The sequence below is a fragment of the Melanaphis sacchari genome, unplaced genomic scaffold (assembly GCF_002803265.2).
Source record: "Melanaphis sacchari strain LSU unplaced genomic scaffold, SCAv2.0 Contig2_pilon_pilon, whole genome shotgun sequence".
NCBI lineage: Eukaryota > Metazoa > Arthropoda > Insecta > Hemiptera > Aphididae > Melanaphis > Melanaphis sacchari.
Window position 1 is genome coordinate 3,305,313 of NW_020271173.1, and position 23,165 is coordinate 3,328,477.

At 24.2% G+C, this 23,165-nt stretch overlaps 2 protein-coding genes, 1 long non-coding RNA gene and 1 other non-coding gene across 4 annotated transcripts; 2 read left to right on the forward strand and 2 right to left on the reverse strand.

Moving 5' to 3' along the window:
* Positions 1-1,460: 1,460 nt before the first annotated feature.
* On the reverse strand, positions 1,461-2,539 carry LOC112596107. The gene is made up of 4 exons (XR_003114745.1): positions 2,410-2,539; positions 1,910-1,918; positions 1,734-1,763; positions 1,461-1,496 (listed from the first exon to the last, which is right to left on the reverse strand). It is a non-coding gene; the product is annotated as an uncharacterized LOC112596107 (long non-coding RNA).
* Positions 2,540-9,758: 7,219 nt separating this feature from the next.
* Trnac-gca lies at positions 9,759-9,830 on the reverse strand. The gene has a single exon. It is a non-coding gene; the product is annotated as a tRNA-Cys (tRNA).
* Positions 9,831-11,293: 1,463 nt separating this feature from the next.
* LOC112596066 (KRAB-A domain-containing protein 2-like) lies at positions 11,294-13,108 on the forward strand. The gene is given in 4 exon segments (XM_025341544.1): positions 11,294-11,376; positions 12,031-12,141; positions 12,208-12,311; positions 12,314-13,108. Coding segments are annotated over 4 exon segments (648 nt in total). The 5' UTR covers positions 11,294-11,302; the 3' UTR covers positions 12,673-13,108.
* Positions 12,692-19,590, forward strand: LOC112595884 (dynein regulatory complex protein 1-like). Its single transcript, XM_025341274.1, has 9 exons — positions 12,692-12,758; positions 14,987-15,134; positions 15,210-15,376; positions 15,461-15,538; positions 17,598-17,791; positions 18,452-18,591; positions 18,651-18,867; positions 19,151-19,343; positions 19,493-19,590. The coding sequence occupies exons 1-9, from the start codon at positions 12,692-12,694 to the stop codon at positions 19,588-19,590; spliced, it is 1,302 nt and encodes a 433-aa protein (XP_025197059.1).
* The last annotated feature ends 3,575 nt before the right edge of the window (positions 19,591-23,165 follow it).

Below are 23,165 nucleotides of genomic sequence, written 5' to 3' on the forward strand. Positions count from 1 at the left end.
ACCTTATAAAACAAGTTTGGGTTAGATTAAAAATTCTGTTGTATTCGATTAATCTAAAGTAATTCAATAATAAATCAGCAATTTAATGGATTTTCATGTACGTGAAGCTTAAAATCAAACGAAAATTTATAATTTATAAGAAGAAAATTTCTAACCAAATCGGATTTGAAAGAATGTGATAGATTAGAAATGTATGAAAAAAAATACCCAACTACATTTATACTTAATAGTGAAAAAAGTTGTGAGAGCTAAATATAATTAGATCGATTCAACCACAATAACATTTTAAGAGTCGTGTGTTTACGTATAAATTGCAATACTGTATTTATGTAAGAATATGTTACTCATTTCTATGAAAAGTCATAAGATTAATACTATTTTTAATAAACTTTGGGACTAAAATGTCACTTGGTGTCAACTTAAAATAATATACTTTAGTCTTGAAAAAAAAAATTATAATTCAAGTTTTTATTTTAGAAAAAATTTAACGTTTTGAATATTATAGTATTGTATAGTATTACGTAATATCATTAGATTGTTTTATATTTGTGCCAGTCACACATTATATTATTATATATTTTATAGAATAAATTTGAATTATCGGTAATTTATTTTATTATAATATGTTCAATACTATATATCTATACATGACTATATCACATTATCCATTGTAAGGAGATATACCTTTTATTTACAGTTTTTAGTAATTGGATATAACAAAAAAAATTAATTTCTTTCGACACCATGTAAAAATTTTAAAATCTATTTAATAATATATTCACAAGTTATCTTACATTTTTCCAAACCATTTTTATAATGATATTGCGGAATTATACCTAAACAAATTTAAAAATAAATTCATGTTAATAATCAAGACTTACATGTGTTATTTTCATCTTAGAGACGTTCCACATAACAAATAGTAGTTTAAAAGAACCAATTGTGTATTGTTAGCTTTAATACAAATTAAAATGAATAAAAAAAGTTAAATTTTTCAGGTAAAACAGTAACTGTGTTTGTCCGTTGGTTTTTACAATGTTTTAATATATTTTTAAACAACTCATAAGTTAGTACCTATATTTGAAATATTTATAGTATGTATTAAAACATACGATTAATACTCATAACTATTTTTAAACGTTCGTTGGGGTACTCTAAGATACTATATGATTGTAAAAATAGAATATCAGAAGATTGCGGTGTTTGGATAGTTTGAAGTGAAAAATGTTGTATAAGATTTGGACAATGTTATGAACTGTTGAAATAGAGTGCATTATTTGAAACTTAGAAAAAAGTGCTTTACAGGTTATTGAATTGAAATAATTGGATATTTATTAAGTTTGAAGGTTTGTCTAGTCAACAAAGCTGAATGTCATATGGTATATACCATAAGTGTATTTAAAAAAAGTACATACGTTAATTGATTAAACGATTTATTTAAAAAAACATACTCAATTTATCATTGATTTTGGATAAATTTTCAAATCCAGATAATTCTTAAAAAAAAAAACAAATAAATTCAATATTAATGTTATAAAAATAATCATTTAATATCATCAATTATTAGACAATTTAATAGAAATTAATTCGCTTATTCAAAAAAAATTTCATTCATAAAATAATTTACTAATATAAATTATTAGCGTAATTACTACATAATAGATTATTTTTGTTATTTATTATAATATCAAACACTTTCTAAAGCATTCTTTCAATAGTAACTATACACATACTTATATTGAATTCTAAAGTTACCAGCTCATCTGTTAAGATATTTTAATCATAACATTAAAATTATTTATCATTGTCAAACAATATATGTGAAATGTTCCAATGTTTATTGATAATATATTATTGTTAATAATGTTAATTAAATAGATGCGTATTTTACATATAACTGTAATCTTACCTGTACAACCTAAAACGTAAAAAATATATTGTATTTAGTGAATAAACGATATATTTAATCAACTTTTTTTTAAAAAAATCCATATTTAATTTTAAAAAAATATATGCATCCAAAATTTTTATTTTAAGAAGTTTAGTAACAACATAGTTTAATTTGTATTTATTTTGACACTTGTTTTTTTTTTCAACATTCAACAACTTATAAAATATCCTAGCATAGTACTTAATCGATAAGTACTTCATGTTTTTGTTCTTCAAAATATATATATATATTCTTTTTTAATAATAGTAATATTTAAGTTGATGGTATTTTGTATATCTAATATTTGAACCTACATTACTTTTTATGTACAAAAAACTTTTCCTATGTATATTTATGTAAAATAAAGCTTAATATAATTATGGTTTTTATCGATAAATTAAGGAAAATAATCTTTTATTATTGTTGTATTTATTACTAAAAAATTAGAAATAATTAAATTTAATTTAATGAAAATATACTTGATCCATTCGAATAATCACTGCAGAAAATAACGATTACAGTCATAAAAATAATCGTTACATTACTTGATGAAAAAACCATATACATTTTTTAAATTTCAGTTCCTCTAAAAATTATACTATCATCTAATGTTCTAATAAACGACTAACAAAAAATGTAAAATCCAGAAATAATAATATTAAGTATTTTTCTTCGAAACAATTGTGAGCTAGTATAGTTGTTCATAATACGCAAACAATTAATTGTACACAAGTGCACAGCTTTTAAAACTAAACTTACTGCTGCAGACATTTTTGAACACAATATTTTCATAATTTAAAAAAATTTAATTTAGAAGGTGTTTAATATATTGGAAAATAATTAATTAAATAACAATTTAAAAATATAAGAAATATTTTTAATCTATTGAAACTTGTGATCTTTATCAATCAGAGAATCGTGTAATATTCAATAACATCTCATAAACCTAGTAAAATTTATATATATATATATATATATGTGTGTGTGCTGATTAAATATGCAATAACTATCATTCATAATGTTCAAATACCAATATTTAAATTAAGTAATTATGTATTTCACACATAGTTATACACATTATTTAATTGATTATGAATGTAAGGGTTACGTATGTAATCAACAATTTTTAAATCATAAAGAATTTTAATAAAGTTAATGATAATTACAAAGATAATAATCTAAACTTTAGGTAAAGATTTCAAATAAAAAATTTTTAAAGTATTTTTTTACAAATTGAAACTTTAAAAATCGAATTCACTATTACATAAAACATAACACCATACTATAGTTTATAAATTTATCGTATAATAGAGTAAGAACATAACAAATGCTCAGAATAGTAGTCCATAACCATTTGTTCAAATAATAATCATTAAACAAGCATGAACAAATAAACACTCTAGAAAATCATGATTATTTTGATGATGCCTGTAATGTATCTCATGAACTTCGAATAATAATAACTACTCATCAGCACTATCTAACCAAATGTATATATTGTGTATTTTGGTCACTAAAAAAATAATTATTAATATATAGTGATAGAATTTTAATGAATCCAGAAGAAAAAAAGAACTAAGTAAAAACCTTTTTATGTTATTCGGAACAATTGTTCTAAGAAACCTTTGTAATATATTAATATTACATATAGTATGATTAATAGCTAACTAACCTGTAGATATATCATATTTACTATCTTCTTTACTTTTTACTAAAACACTTAAAGAAAATAAATGTAAATACTATTGACAGATACTGCGAAACACACAATATTCGATTATACGCACTGGGATCCTCTCCGGATGACAGTTAAGGCGTTCATCGGAAACAGAAACGTCACCCCGAGGGATGTTCAGGATTTTATGTATGGTCTAACCGATATCCCTGTTTGCGATAATGACCGAGGTAGACTTTTAGTTACCGCCCAACGTGCCACTCAGTCTTTTTATAACATAGTCAAAAGTATATTGGTTTGCAAAAAGGAGGACATAAAGACTACTGTAGTAGAAGTAAGAATTACACCGACGCGATGGACTAAGCACTTCCCTGGTGGGGACTGGAAAACGTGCATACAGACTGACAGTTGCGTGCGTCACCAGGCCGGGAAGAGGTACAATACGAATAAATCTAGTGTACGAAGCTAGATAATTGTATTTAAGTTATTATGTACTATTTTATGTATTATATCAGGGGTAGTCATTAATAAGAGACTTGCGAGCCACCCAATATATTAATAAATATAGAAAAGCCAAAATGAAAAAAAAGTTCATATTAATGTAAGTTGTATGTATATGATTATCGTAAAGAAGATAATTAAATATCAGATATAATGAAATGTATGAAATGTGAAACCATACGAGTATATGATATTAATTAATAATTAAAAATAAAAATTAATACATATTTAAATATTAAATCAAAAACACTATTTTATTTTTTGTACATTTTTTTAAAAATTTAAATTTAATAAAATATTATACTTCTTCAAATATATAAATTCATAAATTCATATTGAAAACAGTTTTTTTTGTAATAATGTTTGTATCTTACGATAAGATGCGAGCCATATGAGTCTATGACGGGAACCACAGTTTGGCCACCTCTGTATTATGTATTGAATCATCTATTTAGACGATAGCAGCAGAGGAGTTTTAATATTCACACAGATCCTCCTTCACTGTCGGTTGTCCGAGAAAAAAAATACTATTGATAAAATATATTCAAAATAATATAATTATAATTAAAAACCTAATAATTAAAATAATTTATTAAAAAAAGATAATATATTTACAACGAAAAAATGTGTTCTATTTTAAATGATTAATACTAGAGATGAAGAATTTACGAAAACAAATTGCGATAAAATGAAAAAAAATTGTAAAATAACCATAAATTGATATAAAAATCTTACGCTTTTCCTGTAGTTATATAGAATAAAAACTATTTTCGAGTACTCAAAATATAATAACAAATAGCAATTAATAGTAATGTATAATATAACTGAATAGTAACATAAAGCAATTTTGATATGTATGCGTAGAATTAAAATTTAAATCTTTTTACAAGTAAAATTATATCTTACAAATGTATCACTTATTTCTTATAAATACCTACAGCTACTATTACTAGTTGCATTCCAAAAATAACTACAAAAAAACGGTCTAAATTGAGAACTAAATCTTTATACGTTCTGATAGTTGGTTCCCGATTAAAATTAACCATTTCAAATGTATTTTTCATACTTATTGTATTATCATTTACAATATTTAAAATAATATGGCTAGGAAATATTACAAACAGTTAAAAGAATATATTTTAAAATTAATAATAAAAGTAATACATTTTTAAGCTACCTATATAGTGCTATAGTCTCTATAGCTATAGACAATTATTATAAATCCGTGTCAAACAAAATAGAAAATTAAGTTTAGAAAAGTATAAAATTATAAGCTCCATAATATATAATATCATATATTTATTTTAATTAATTGAGTTACTATTTAATAAATGATTTTTAACAAGTATGTAAGTATCGATAAAAAGCCTGAGCCATAATAAATTTTAAATGTATGTTTTCATTCAAAAAAGTAAAAATTTTAAAAAATATACATATAATTTTTAAATATTATTTTAATTTAAATATAAACTATATAAAAAAATATTTTGAAATAAGGAGTGTTTTTCGATTAAATAATCACCTTATACCTTATTATAATAAATATTTCAAACTAACCGTAAGTACTTATATAAATTATAGACAACATTTTTCATAGAATTATAATAATAGTTGAAATTTATATTATTCTAGTAGTCCAATAAATTAAAAGAACCATTTTGTTAATTATGCTACAAACAGTTTTCAAGAAGAATAAAAAAAAAATGATAATAATAATATTACTACAGTGAAACCTCTCTTAACGAACACCTCTAATTAGCGGACACCTCTCAATAGCAGACAATTTGGTCGGTCCCGTGAGTGTCCGCTATTCAGAGGTTTTACTGTACATACACAATATATTTTTAAGTCACAAATTATTTCGTTTTGCTTTTATTTGATGCGCAATCCAATTAATTAAAATGAGACTTAATATTCTGGAGTTTTGCCGAAAGAGAATACATATTACATTTAAGTTAAACATTTAAAATTTGTTCAATAAATTATTATAAAAAAAGACTTTGTACAGTATGTCAGTATCACTATAAATATTTTATTTTATTTCAGTGTAATTTAATCTTCTGAGTAAAACCAGTACCTAACTTCTGTTGTTGAAGGCTGAACAATATGTATCAGATTAACAATGTGAAAATAATTCTATTAAAATTTCCATAAAATAGAAATATATACAATCTATATCCATAAATTATAAACAATAAGCAAATGCGTTATACAACATAACAGGGAAATTGATGGAATATCGGATTATGAAAGTTGTGACATGATATAGATAAGACTAATATATTGAAAACAAGATTTGAAATGAGAAAATTTAAGTGATTGAAGCTATTTTTATGAAATTTCGAATAATAATTGAATGCAAGTACAGCGTAATGTTACCGTTGTGATATAACGCGCGGTTACTATCGTTCCATAAAGCATTTAATATCAATTGAAGGTTTATAATATATTAGATTGACTAGAATAATTTTATATTAGATACCTTAGTAGACCTCTAAAGTTGAATACCATTGATGATTGAAGGTCAAACAAATTGTTTATACTCGTGAATTAAGATTTTACTTTTTAGAGAACGAAGAGTAGTCTGCCTTAATTTGTGAAAAATGCCTGCATGAGATTTAACGATTTTCTTTTAAATTTAAAGTGAGTAGCCCAAGTAAATTTTTTAAGATAGTCACTTGAGTATTTAAAAAAGTTAGTTATTATCTCCGAATAATATCATCATACATAAGTATTATAAAAAGAAACTTGCCTGACTGATATGTTATATTTCTTTCATCTGTCATTAAATTTTAAATAAACTATGATGTAATAATAAAATAAATATAAGTATTTCACTTCTATTAGCATATCTATCATAATTAACGCATTATATATTTACATTTTACTTCATTATTTTTCATCGTAATGATTTAGTTATTAAATGCACATTTTTTTTTTCATTTCATTCTCGACATTTTTTAACTAAATTAGAACGATTAAAAACATTCCCTATTTGAGTAATTCCAATTTAAAGTTGAATACTATCATTATTTCAAGCATAAAAACAATGATATTTAGCTTATTTTAGTAATTGAACAAAATCCTGTAGGTAAAAGATCAATGGGAAGACCAAGAATGCGATGGAAAGATAATATAAAGAAGGACGTTGAACTTTTAGGTGGTACTTCTAATTGGAGAGATCTGGCATTGGATAGAGAAGGATGGACGCTTGGTTGTGAGACGGGATGGTCTTAAAGGCCCAATAAACCCCCCAAAAAAAAAAATTTAGCTTATTTGCTCAAAATTATGTACATGTCTTAAGCCATATGGATAATTAGTTTTTTTGCGAAAAAATTAGGCTCTTTGCATTGGAGTAGCCCGTTTGCAAACTACTAATTATTTTTTCAAACAGCCTGCTGCTTTTCAGGCTCATTGCATACAGGCTAACAGCAGTTAGGCCTTTTAAAATTACAATCATTTTATGATAATAACCATTTGACTATTGTATTGCTAGTTTTATTTTATATTACTAATCATAATATATAACATGTAAACTGAACTGTTATATTATTGTATATAGGTACATTATTTTCTTTTTTTCTACAACTTAGCCAATATTATATTTTGAATGTCTAATAGTTCACAATTTACCATTGGAATATTGACAAAATATAGCTGCCAACTTCAATATTAGTTATAAACTAATTTCTTATCGCTATTTCTGTATCATTTTTTCTGCAGTAAATATTCCAAAAATAGATCGTCGACTATTAGACGCTCAAAATATAATATTGGCAAAGTTGTAGGTAAAAAGAAAATAATGTACCTATAATACATTATACAATTATACAATAGTTCAGTTTTAGTGTTATATATGCTTAGTTATATAAAATAAAACTAGTAATACAATAGTCAAATGGTTATCACCATAAAATGATTGCAATTCTTAAAAGGCTTAACACTACTGTTAGTCTGTATACAATAAGCCTGAAAAAGAGCAGGCGGTTTTGAAAAATAATAATTAGTTAACAAACGGGCTACCCCAATGCAAAGAGCCTAGTCTTTTCGCAAAAAAACTAATTATCCATATGGCCTACGACATTTATAATTCGAATACATAATGTTGCTTTCAAAATTAAAATCACAACATACTATGGTTATGGGCTATAGTAATATAATTAGGAAGTCAAGTGATTACGCTTCATTTCCAAAGCCAATATTTTTTATTTTATTATTTGTTTTTTTAAGTTTTTATAAGTAAATATAAAATATTCGTTACGAATATAAACACTTATTTAAAACTTTTTTTACAAATTAAAAATTTAGTAGTTAAGTGCAATATAATAATAACTGTAAGTGCAAGTTGTATTAAATTTATAATATTTATATACCTAATTCACATATAATTCTATCCCTATTGAAACTTTCCAGTTTTTTTAAACTTATTATATTAATTGACATTGAATTTAAAATATTTAATACTTACCTATAATAATATTATATTTAATTTATAGACTTTCCAGTTCCAATAAAAGCTTATTGTTTAGATTCACCTTTGACGATTTCAAATTATAAATTATTTTTATTCATATATTTTATTAACTAATGCATATTCATATTTAACTCTAAACTTTCGATAACTACAGGAAATTGTACTAAGGAGACACCGTGATCTTGAAAAGTGAAGAGATTGAAACAGACTCTTAAAACAATGAGAGCAATTTCAAATAAATTTTATATTACCGTGCTAAGAGTGATATTAAAATACATATGTATTTAAAAGGTATTAGAAAATTAAATATATTGATCACAAAAAACCAAAATTATATGATTGATGCTTATAATAAAGTTTAATTAAATAAAGTGGTTTTTAAAGTGATCGCAACGAAATGTTTTTCAACTCTTACGGACGAAACTATTAACATTTCAGGAATTGAACAAGTATCGTCATGCGTTAAATATATTAAATTAAACTTATTAATTTTCAATATAATACTAATGGTACTGATTTAGCTTTTTTCGAAGCAGAAGAAATTGAAATTAAAAACAATTTAAATAGTGAATGATATGAATAATTTATTTTTAAAAATTGAATTCACTATGTACTTTGTTCTCGACTCTAGGCTTTAAATAATTGGTCAATAATGATTTTAAGCGGAGCATTTTATGATGATATCCTTTTTATGGTAAGTAATGTGTATAATAACCTTAAAAATTTAATAAGATTTCAAAAGTATTTTTTTTCTACTTTTCATTTTAATGCATATTTGAATATTATTTATGCGTATTTCAGGCTTTTATACTGCATATTGTATACACGAAAAGAATATTTTTTTACTACATTCAATGCAGATTGAATATTTATGAATATATACTTAAAAAGGCAAAGTTCAAATTGTTCTTTCAAAAAACCATTTATTTCTACATTAATTCTTGAGAAATAATTATTAAAAAAAAAATCCTTTACATTTATTACATTATTTACCTAAGATTGGATTGATAAATTTTGAAGTCAGTTACATACGCTAATATTATACTTACCTACTAAATAATATAACATAAACAGTTCATATAATAATATTTTATATTTCTTATATTGTAAATAACAACAATTTAGTTCAATGTAAACATAAAATGTAAAAGAATTCTACAAATATGCAAAAAAAATTAAGGGGGCACCCGGGTTTGAACCGGGGACCTCTCGATCTGCAGTCGAATGCTCTACCACTGAGCTATACCCCCGCCACGGATTACTTTAGTTGATTTCAACTTACTTAAGACAATGTCGGCACATAAAAAATTTGATTATAAGTTTAATTGTATGAAAAAGATCAATCTTAATAAAATCACTAAATATTAACACCATTGATCAACATATTATAAAGATTAACATTATCTGAAAATTACAATGGTATATTATTGAATTGGAATATAACACTCATTAACGTTACAGCAACTCACTCTATAGATACCTATTTACTATACAGAATTGAGAATACACCACGATAGTAACCACTTTCCCATTTTTATTAAGATTAGGTATACTCATATTCATTTTAATGTTAAATTGTAGAGAACAACTACTCACCTAAAAATTTGAATACGAATAAAAAAATTATTGTTGATAGAAAATATTTTTCTTAAGTAAATATCTTTAACTTCAACCGTCTCAGTTTTTCAGTGTATAGGACTAAATAATTTATTATGTCTTAGAAAAATTTTAATTTTTAAAACATACGGTGATAAATCAAATTGTTTGGGCATTTTTAATTTTCAGCAATTTTACATTTAACCGCATACTTTAAAAGCTACCTACATGTGATATCAGGCGAAGCTATCCATTAGCTGATTAACCTGGATATTGATTTATGAGTGTTATGAAGATTATATTTACTAATTTACTACATTTACTACATTTAAATTTACATTTATTCAAAAATAAAAATACAACGAAGTACGAATGGTATGTTCAACATTTTAAAATAAAATCTGAATATTCTGAATTCAACAGGTTTAATAGCAATAATATTAGTAATTGCTAGAGGTATACACATTATCAATTATTATCATTATAATGTCTTGGATACAAAATAATTCGTTATATCTTTATGGAAATATTGCTTATATTTTAAGTTAAAGGCCAGCAAATATTCATTATATAGTCATTAAAAATAAGTAGTAATATACATCATAAAAATCAACGTTCTAACGTTCAAATTTCAGTATTTTGACCTCTAGACTTAAAACTATATGGTAAAATATATATGTCGCATCCATTTAGTGAAAATGACTTTTTACTACACTATATGGACAATTCTTTAGCATTTTTATGAAGTGGATGAAATTAATTTTATCCACATTGTGTAAAATTACTACTATATATAAATAATTTGGTATTGGGTAATTATACGATATGCACTAGGTAATTGTGTATAAAATAAATATAAAAGTTGCTTGTTATAATTTGTAACTCGTACATTGTACAAACTAGTTCGTCAGTCGATCAGGTAATTTCTAGATAAGATATCAAATAATTAAAAATGATTGTACCTACAGATACATAGTAATATACAGTTATATAGATAATGTATGATACCGTTGAAAATTGTCTGCCAGTCTGTCTTATATCAGTTTTTGGTAATTGTTGACTTAGTAATACGTTATTTTATATAATATGGAAAAAATATTATTTTATGAAAAGTTACAAAAATATTATGTTACGAAGTCGAAGAAAAAAACCTTTTAGTCAAAAGGAACAAATTCAAATGATCACTGCTAAAACTAAAACGTAAGAATTTATTTAATTAAATAAATAATAACAATAAAAAGTTACTGTGCATAATTATAAAAATTATTCTTAAAATTCATAATAACATATAAAAAGTCGAGAAAATCGTCAAGATAAAAACCATATCAACATTACAAAATATGAGAGAAGAGAAATAACAATGAATGGAAATTATAAAACGTATGTGCTATAATTATAAAAAAAAATTAAATATCCATATAATTTTATACATATATTGTGTAAATTAATAATATAATGTAACTTTAATTTTTATACTTTTTAACTTAATTCAATGTATAAATTGTAAATTAATAATTGACAACTGTGACGCGTATATAATAATATTATTATTATTGTGAATTGACCTTTACTATAAAACTTTTAGATTAGAACATTATTTGTGTTCTTTCGTTGGTTTTTTACGATATTTTAATTTTTAAGTGAATTATGAGCATTTTTAAATATTTTATATTTTTCATGCTCGTCATTTTTTTGAAATATTTTAAGGTTTTTTAGTGCATTAAACTCACAGCCTTACTGATCACATACATAAAATAAAACTGAATACATTCTTACGCTTAACTCAGATTCTAAAATTTTATTTTTAATTGATAAAAAATTATAAATTAAATTATATATTATTTTTATCTATAGATATACGAAAACACACCAAGAGTATTATTTACTCGCATCATATACAGTGTTTAAAGTTACGGATCAAAATTTTTTGATATACAAACCTACAAAAAAAGAAGAAAATATTAGGTAATACAATGATAATATTATTTCATAAAAAATATAATTTTTAATTAATTTAAATTTTATTTATAGGTACATTGTAAGCTATGAAGATTTATTTGACAGAATTAAAAGCTTTCATATAAATACTGGGCATGGTGGAAATATCAAAGTTCGTATGGCAATATAAAAAGAGTACACATTCCGAGACCAGCAATCGAAATTTTTTTAACAGTATGTCAAACTTGTAGTTGTAAAAAGTCAATGAACCACAAACTAGTTATTAAATCCATTACGTCAAATGATTTTAACGAAAGAGGACAAGTGGACCTAATTGATTTTCAGTCTGTTCCAGATGGAAAGTATAAATGGATACTTAACTATCAAGATCATAATACAAAGTTTATATCCCTCCGTCTTATGGAAAGCAAAAGAGCTATAAAAGTCGGTACTCAATTGCTTAGTATTTTTCTAACATTTGGAGCGCCAAGTATTTTACGAAGTGATAATGGCCGAGAGTTTGTAAACTGTGTACTTGATGAATTAAAACAACTTTAGCTGGAGTGTGTTATTGTGCATGGACGTTCAAGGCATCCTTAGAGTCAAGGGAGTATTGAGCGGGCCAATCAAGATGTTGAACATACGTATGTTAAGAGCATGGATGTAAGATAATCTGTCCCAGAGATGGTCGACCGGTCTTCAATTTGTTCAGTGGCCAAAAAAAATTGTTCATTTCACCGTACTATTGGTAGAAGCCCATATAACGCGTTATTTGGAAATGACCCAAAAGTTAGATTGACAAGTTCAAGGCTTCCAAATAATTTTGTTAAAACTATTACGACTGAAGAAGAAATTGAAGAAATTGAAAAGATTGTACAATGCTCAATAGTTATCATATATGTAAGATTAAAACAAATGAAGCTGGATCTATTATGTGTACCTAACCTATGTAGAAAAAAAGAACAGATTAAAATGCAACGAAAAAAAAGGCTCTGATGGCATTAAAAAATGTATATATTATACGCTAAATAATTTAATTATGATTAAAATTGTTATTACATGCATATGCGTAGTACGACATATCACGAGTGTGAGAGAATCATCGTAAAAACAGTTAAGTATATTAATTTTTAACTTTGAAATTTCAATACCAGTACATACACTTTTTTCAGCTCATTCTTTTACCAAATTATTATTACCTGTACTCAAATCATCATGATTTATAAATCATAATTATTTTTATTTTTATTTTTTTAATAGGTACTATAGTAACCATTAAAATATATTAGATAGCAGATGTTCAATAAATAATTTTTCTTGTTAATATCTAACTGATTAGTGATTAATATTCTTGAGTATAATTTTATGTTTATTCTTACACTAATAAGAAATTTATAAGTAGTTACAAAACTTAAAATGGAAAATGAAGACTATGAAGCAATAACATTTAACAATGTCCTAGTAGCAAATTTAATTGACTCTAGAAAATATTGTGATCGAAGAAAGATATTAGAAAATAAACATAACTTTATAATTAATGGTAAAGCACAAAATAAAATTATATAACTCGTATAATAGATACATATGAATTTAATAAAATACACTAGTATAAAATAAAAATGCAAAATCAATTATGTACATGATAAATAATATAATATACATAATATATTATAATATGTTACTTTACACTTAGGCATCTGTATAATTATATGTATACTTCAAAAACAATTAACTTTTCTTAAAATTGTTTTATATTTTTTTTAAATGTTATGTATCCAAAATCATTTATTGTATATAATATTATAGAACATTATGCAGTGCACTATGTACATTTATTAGATTTGAACGAAAAATGAGTGTTTAATACCTACATTGATATGTATAATTTTTTTTGTCTGTCCTCCCGTTTTAGAGTAACAAAAGTGGTTTCTGATAGGAAATTGGATCTAGTTGTTACGTTAGAAAAATATAAATACTTAAAAAATCAAGATAAACTAAAAATAAAAAACACGTGAAAACGAGAACCTCTTCAACAAAAACCAGTTTTCGATAAAATGTATCACGTTTTTTGTTGAAAATCAAAAATTCCTAGTCGTATACTTTTAAAGTATCCACCAAATATTTCTATAAACTTTTTAAAGAAATAATATAATTTTCAAATATTTCATATTTTTTGAGTTACCTAGCTACTTTAAAACGATTTAAATGTTCTACTTTTTAATTCTTTTAATAAATTTTGCTTTTTTCTAAGCCAAAAAGCTGGAAAAAGTAGGTAATATAAAATTCTTCTTATGTAGTTTTTACAGCAATTATATATAATTTCTTAGAAATCTACTACACAGCTGGGTGAATTTCCTGATTCTTATTGTTCGACTTGACATGTTACCTAGTCTATAATGTATTATGATTTGTTGAATTGTATTAAATAAATAATTAAACAGTTTTGTATTAATTTTGTATTAAAAAAAAATTATTTTCTAATATAAAACAATATCACAAATAATCTATTAGTTATAAAAAATGACTAAGTTCATTTTTCTATAATAAAGTAGATATGTATAACTAAATCATAAGAAATATTGTTCTTATTTAATAGAAAATCAGAGTCATTTTTTTTCTTTTAATATACTATAGTCTATGACAAAGGTCTCCAAACTTTTAATTCGAGGACAATACAAGAAAATTAAATCCTTTTAAGGTGCACAACTTACAACTGAATGACTGTGAGTACTGTTGAAATGAAATATCTTAATCAAATGGTTTTCAATTATAAGTTATCTCTCCTAAAAAAATTAACAGCCATACAATTAATTTCTATCTTTAAACTAGTTGGTGATCATATTTGAGTGTTATTTTAATTAATATTTTGTAGTCCACGATGATGCGTCTCGAAACAATATTGAAGCACTACATGAAAAAAGAAAAACTGAGGATTCAGATGAAAATTTAATTGTTTTAGAAAAAGAGGAAAGAAAAGTATTAAGAAAATGTAACATATGGAGACGTCAAAATATCGATAGGTAAAATTTATATTATTTAATGATTATAATTTATAAAAATAACACCACAATGAAACTTTTAACATCTTAAACTAGTATCGAAAATGCGGTGGCAAAGCGAAAATTTCAACAAAAAATGATTGTACAACAACCTGTTGTCGATAAAATTGAAAACAGTGAATTTGAACTAGGCAGTATAATGGAAGAATTAAATAACTTTATAGAAGGCAAATGTTTAATTTTCCAAACAAATGAATATGAACGTGAATGGTATGATAAAAATGTCAATCAGGAGAGATTATTTGAAATTAAAAATTCTATAAATGACATAAATAAAAAATGTATAGACATTTATGATGAATTAGAAAAAACTAGTAATAAAAAAGATATACTAGTAATACAAGAAGACATTGTTTCACTAAAAAGTAAATTTTAATTAATTTAGTAGGTATAACAAAAATAGCAATTACTTTAACCAAATTACTATTACTATGATGCAATGAATGCATTGATTCTACAATGATTATATATTATCTTTTTTTGTACGAGATTTACGTGTGACATATGTATGTGTTTGTGTACCTAATATATGTAGTCGATAAATTAATTCAATTTTAAACTCAAAGGATGCTTTTGGATAGAAAATTGGATATAGTTAGTCAAAAAATAAGTAAAAATTCCCAGTATTTTTTCAAAATAATCAGGAAAATCAAAAAAAAAATTAAATAAAAAAACAAGAAATTTATTTTTTGGTGTAATTTTAAAACAAATTACCATGATAATTAAAATTTTGGAACTCACTTTGTATATTATTTACATTTTTTTTCTTAATTGGTGCACGTTTTTCATTAATAATAATATGTCTATAAAAATCCATAAAATGCTCCATTTTGATTAAAAAAAAATAATTACATTAAAACAATTCACTTTTAATAAAATAATAATTCAAGTACACGCCACTTTTATAAGCCAAACTGAAAGTCATATAATATGTATACTGAAGTCATATGATGTGTATGAAATGTAGGCTGTAGAGTGTATTATTGATGTTTATAATTATACGGTTACACCTATAAAGTTAGTCTTCGTATAACGTAGATACAACCCAAAACGTAGTTAACAAACAACGTGATAAAATTTCATGTAGCTCGCATACCACACAAATTCCAAAATTTTCACTAAATATGGGTGTTAGCAATTCCTATACATAGTATAGTTTTAAAATATTTCGACTCTTCGAGCTATTTGTTAAAATTTTTTTTTCTATAAATTTTAATAAAAAATTAATACAAGATCCCTCATAAGTTTTTTATAACTGTATACAATTATTAAAAATATATAGATATAATTTATTTTAAATGCATTTTAAGCTCAAATTTTACAATGTTCGTCAAAATTACGAAGATTATATAAATTACAAGTATTTTATAGCAAAACATTCATACAATTTTTATAGCTAAGGTTTGAAAATGTAATACAATATACCTCATAAGTATTTAAATTAAAAATTCTTAAAAAATATACAAACACAATTATCTTGTTAATATTATTATATTTTTAGTATTAATTTTGACAAAATCACGTATATTAATGATAAATATATAATATTCACTATTTTTTTATAATTCTAAAACATGATTCATGGAGACTCAAGACTTTTGCGTATACTTATTATGAATTTTTCTATACACAATAATATTTTAAAAATATGTTGCTTAATTTTAAGATATTAAATAATTATAATATGAACCTATTCGAACTACTTTACGGTATTTACAGTAAAATTATATTAACTTAAAAATTTTACAACATAATATGCACTAAAAGCCATTTATTAGAAACACTTTTGGAATAAGATGAAATGTGTCATTACCCAATTGTTTTAAATAAACAATTGGTTTTATTCGTTATGAAAAAAAAATAACAATTTAAAATAATACATCTGCTATTAAAAAAAAATTGAATTATTTCAAATGTTATGTAAAATATGTATCTATCAATGTTCTTTTTTTGTATCGAGTAACTTAAAGACCATAGCTTAATTAGAATAATGTTGCTTAAAGCCTTTTTCTTTTCCAACATTTTCAACGTTTTAGTATACAACTGTAGGTTCATTTCTAAACATTTTGTTTCAATATGGCTATTATTTCAGTTATCCGTGTTCCTAATAAATGGCTTCTACTGTATTATTATAATAATTAAATACTAAAATAAACACAATGTTTTGGAAAAAAATAGTAATATAGTAATATTAATACCTAGTAAAATTAATTGCTTTAAATTACTATCATTTTAAAAAACTTATCATAAATATATTTAGTGATATAGGATGACAGACATTTTCAACTCAAAGTCGTTTTTCATATTCAATGATATATCATTGAATTCGAATTTAACATACACAACATAGTAACCTATTCGTCGACACCTAATGTGTATCAGAGCAATACTCACTTGCTTACTTTTATTTATTTTATTTTTTAGAAGACAGTTTAGATCTTCTAAAGCAAAAAGACAGTATTATTGATAAATTATTAGAAGGACTAGAAGAATTATTAACCAAATCATTTAATGAAACATCTTCTAATTCTAATGATCTAGATAAATTAAATAAAATCGCTAACAACAAATTAAAAATCCTTAAAGAAGAACATAAAAAGCACAACTTAGCTATTACTGTAAGTTAGCATTAAATAATAATAATACTTTAATACCTAAATTTTAATATTTATGTATATAAATAGACTATGAGTCAATGACAGTTAATATTTATTTTATACCTAACCATTATAAATAATAATTTGTAGAAGTTGATCGAAGATACAAAAAATAAAAAAAATAACAAAGATTCTACTGAATGGAGACTTTTAATGGATAAAATTATTAATAAAATATCAAGTACAGCATTAAAACAATTTGCATCAATTGAAAAAAACAACCTTGAATTATTAAAACTATTTAAGACCAATGAAGAGGATGCAAAAAATTTTAGAATAGAAACAACTGAGAATTATATTGTAAGTAATATGTACAAAACAATTGAAAATTAAATATTATAATATACATATATCTCCTAAATTATGTCCTAAACATATGTTTATTAATTTAAAGAATTAAAATACTTATAACTTTAAGACAAGGCTTAATTTCAATTTTATCAATTTTTCAAAGGACATACTAATTTATTAAATAATATTACTAAATATTTTTAACATATGTGGGTACTTTTGTGTTAGACTTAAAAAATTAAAATAAAGCTTTAAGTGTACTAAAATAATACGTAGGTATTTCTATGGCTCTATCGCATTAACGATTAATGTATGAGTTGGGTAATACAGGGAGTTGATACCGATTTGGAGTTCGTGAAAATCAGATGCTCAACAAATATAGAAAAACTCAAGTATAATTGTCACGTTTTAAAAAAAAGAATTGAAGACAATAATTTTAGAATAGTCAATCAAAAAAGAAGAATTAATATGTAAGTATATCATACAAAGATTTAATACGTTTATTAATAATACAACTAGTGCCTAATAGTTTACAAGAAACTGTTTATAACCTGAGAGAAAAATGTAAAAAAATTGAATCAGATCATACAACACAAATATCTACATTTAAAAAACAAATTATAAATATTAACCAAAAAATTGATCAACAAGAAAAAAGAGCTGATTCTATTGCAAAAAAAGATAATGACGAATATGTACAATTATGGGACTTTCAGCTGAATCAGATCATACGTCACATTAATTGTGTACAATTTAAACTTATACTTTAAAATTAATTTTATATATATATATTTTTTTTTTTAGATCCGTCAAATCGATTATTTTATACGTGAGTATATGAGTTTTAGCGCCAAGACACATTTCTTCGAAAATTTAACTTTAAATGACAATGATACAATAGTGCCACTTTTGAAACACATTAATAATCTTATATTATACGAGCCTGCATACAACAGTTTAGATACAAATTATTATGAACATATTAGAGATAAAGCTCTAAATAATCTGTTGTTGGATTTTATTGTTAAGAACTCAAGTTTTGTATTTGAACATAATTTAAATGGAATTTTTGACTCAAATCCAATGCGAAATTTATCATACGCTTATAATGCTTTGAGTGAATTAAAATTAAATAAAGAAGAATCTTGGCACCTCATAAAATCTAAATTTAAACCATTTGTGACATGTATTACTTGTAATTCTCAAATTAATTGGGAATCAGGTAAAATTATCGGAACATCAGACAGTGAACGAAAAATATGTAAAAGTATAAAATCAAATAATTGGTACCTACTTGTTATTTTCAGACAAATCATTAACCAAGCCACTCATATACTTGTAATAATTATTGATTTATAATTTTGTTGATAGCATTAATGAATCTAAATCGAACAAGTATTTATACTTTGAGAAATTATGCAGAATTATATCTCAGCAAAACAAAAATATTGACAAACTTAAAAAAATAGATCCGCTTCATCAATTTATGAATGACACGTAGGTATTTTAAATATAAAAAAAAACGTTATTCCTATTTCCTAATAAAACAAAACGTACGTTCTAAGAGAGATAAAATAACTAATAAATATAATAAATTATATCCATTTCATGCAAATTTTTAGTTTCTTCAATAGATTAAGTTAGGTTAACTATAGTTGTAGTTGCTAATAAATTACTTTTTATTTTTATTGCTGATCGATTAATCCTATGCAATATTATATTTATCATACATTAAGTACTTATAAATTTGCTTTATTTTAGAATAATAATTACTGACAATTACCTTTGCCGTTTAATGTTTGTAAATGAATCACAATGCTAAAATAATGAAATAAAAATAACATTGTGTTTGTTATTATTTTACAGTACGTGTTCAAATAATATTACTTTTGAAAATGTTGATGAAGGACAAAATGATAAATATTCTACAATATTAATTGGTGGTATGTACTTAATTAAATTAAACTAAAATAAAAAATTAGTCGAAAAATTCATAATGATTAATAAAATGTACTTTAATTAATATATCTCATATATCCTCATTCCTCACTCATCCCGTCATTCGGTTATTATTATTGCTTACTCTCGAGATGCATTCATATTTAATTATTGTGTTTTGAATTCAAATCATAAATTTAAAAAAAATATAGTTTAATTAAAAATGTATACCTAATTTAAACTTTAGTTATCTTTTTATGAATTAAATTAAATTAAAATTATTTATTTAAAAATTAAAATATTATATCGTGTTATTTTACCGTTCAATTTATTTAGAAAATACATCACTTAACCATACTCGATGTGAAAATTCGAATCACGAATTATCCATTGACAACGAGCATTTCATACAAATAATAAAAGAAATAATAAAAGAATCGCGATCAACGTGTTTCCCAAAACCCAAGTCATTAAACCAAAGACTAAAAAAAAAATATAATTTTATACAGTGGAAAATCAGTGAAAACGATTTACAAGAATATTGGTCTCGACTCGTCAAATATATTCCAAATAGTGTTGATTTGTGGAAAATGTACTACGAAGAATTAAATCATTACTATAGATTTTTAGTTGGTAAATTAATATTATGTATCTCTAAAATATCATAAAATATTGTATTTTTTTTAATAATGTTTATAGTTCGTCAGAAAAAAATGTTGAAAGCAAAAACATTACAAAATGAAAATATGAAATTGAAAAAAATAATTTGCGAATTAGAGGAAGATTATAAAAAAAATGTATTAAGTAATATTTAATGCTTAAATTATCTCAATAAATGTTCTATCACCGCAATATACGTGAATAAAGTTATTAAAAAATCAAAGTTAATACCATCACGAACGGTGTATATATATATATATATATATATATATGTATGTATTATACTCGTATTTATTCAGCTGTAGTAATATTGTGATAAAATTATGATAGATATACAATAAAATAAAATAAACAATAAATATCGTGTAATACACTAATATGCAATAAGTTACTATATTAATACTTATAGTGAATATGTACAATATAAATGTTTATATTGCGCCTTTCCTGTTAAGTACTTACGCCTCCCAAGAGAGCCGCGTCTCACAGTTTGGGAATCGCTACTATAGCAGTGTAATGATATGCTGACATATCATTATATAATAGCTTAAACATAAATAAATAAATAAATAACGACGAAGTTGTCTCACACGGTTAAAGGTAAATTCCAAAATAACTCTTTTATCACTGATGAAAGGGACGACTTGTACTGTAAAGATCGCATAGAAATTAGAAATTGACACGTATTGGTGATAATGAGGCACAAGACGTATGGCTTTCTTGTGTACCTCCAGAGACTGAAGAAGCCAAACAAGGGTCTCTACTGCCAAGGATAAGGCTAATTCTGAGAAAACGCAGAAGCCTTCGATGAAGCCACTAGCCTCCCTGGCTAGATTAACCATGTCGTATCTTTTGCCCAATACACGCACACCCACCACCCGAAAAGAGCTCTCAACACATGATTCTACGAGCGACAACTGGACCTTTTCCTTTCAAGAAGCTAAACCAGTGTTATTTTTTATTTGGACTCAAGTATTCAGAGAGTTGTCTTTTCATTTGTGTTACTTTACTTTTTCCTAACAAACACAACATATTCACTGCTGTGAATCTGATAAAGTGCATGATTATAATATACTACAAATTATTATTATCATTTATCTTTTAAATACTACTATTTAAAATTTTAAGGGGTTTTCTACGACCGCGCTAATCGAGAAAACTACTAAACCGATTTAGCTGAAATGTTTTACTGTTATACCTAACAGTCTGCGGAAGGTTTAGTACCACTATTGTTAATAAAAAATAAGTATCAATTTCTAGAAAAATTAAAAAATTTTATATAGTAGTAAAGATGTATATATTTTTATTTTTATTTTCTATAACCATTGGCAACCTTAAATACGAGTATACAAAACAAGAACTTTCCATGTAATTGACTTTCAATCACATAAAAGTAGTTAACTGATCACTTACTTATCACTAGAGCAAGGACTTTCATGCATTCGGATATTTTTTCGGGTTTACTTTTTCGTATGCAGAGTAAGTACACAATACATTTCACAACATTTGTGATCAAAATCTCAAAATTTTTAGTGCATATTTTTGCATATTTTGGGTTTAAAAGACATAATTTTTAGTTTGTAGTACATATTTTAAAGGTTTTTCGAAAATCATGTTTTTCAGTGAATATTTTTCATGATTAAGGACACAAATTATTATATTTAACTATTTCTATATTCTCATTAAGACGAAAGAAACTCATTTTATCTTAATTGTGAATCTATAGATTAGATTACAATAAAGTGATAACAAATTCAGATAAAACTTATATAGAAATAATATAAAATTATTAAAATTAAATATTTAAAGAAAAAATATAATTTTTAGAACTATACATTTTAGTGTATTAATTTTTTCGAGGGCATATTTAACTGCATATTTTAATTTTTTTTGATGTATAAGTGTATATTTTTAAATGCATATTTGATGATTTTTTAGTACATGAAAGTCCTTGCTCTACATATCACTTATGCTAACGGAGTTAAATGTTTGACATTGAGCTGCAGACTGTCATGTATATACAGTAAAAAAATTCAGCCAAATCGGTTGACTCTCGTGAATATCTTATTCATACTATTGATACAGTTATATTAACAGATAATGCTATCCATTATCCACAAGAATTTCTCAATTCTCTCTATCCTCTGAGATTTCCTCCTCATAAGCTAAAATTAAAAGTTGGCGCTCCAATTACATTATTACGTAATCTCCAACTACCAAACTTATTTAACCGTACAAGACTACAAATAAAATCTTTGCGAAATAATATTATAAAAGCCGTAATTCTCACTAAGTCAGCAAAAGGAGAAATTGCATTTATTCCAAGAATTCCAATGATTCCCACTGACAGCCGTTTTTTTTTTCAAATGGCTTCAATTCCCTATTAAAATTTCTTTTGCGATTACGAATAAAAAATTTCAAGGTCAAATATTTAACTACGTTGGCG

Bases quoted from the DNA above. Each gene is read 5' to 3' on its own strand.
- LOC112595884 (XM_025341274.1), top strand. From the start codon at position 12,692: ATGGACGTTCAAGGCATCCTTAGAGTCAAGGGAGTATTGAGCGGGCCA. The intron at 15,377-15,460 runs GTGAATGGTATG...AAAAATGTATAG, and splicing joins CCAAACAAATGAATATGAAC to ACATTTATGATGAATTAGAA. The intron at 17,792-18,451 runs GTAAGTTAGCAT...TGGGTAATACAG, and splicing joins AGCACAACTTAGCTATTACT to GGAGTTGATACCGATTTGGA.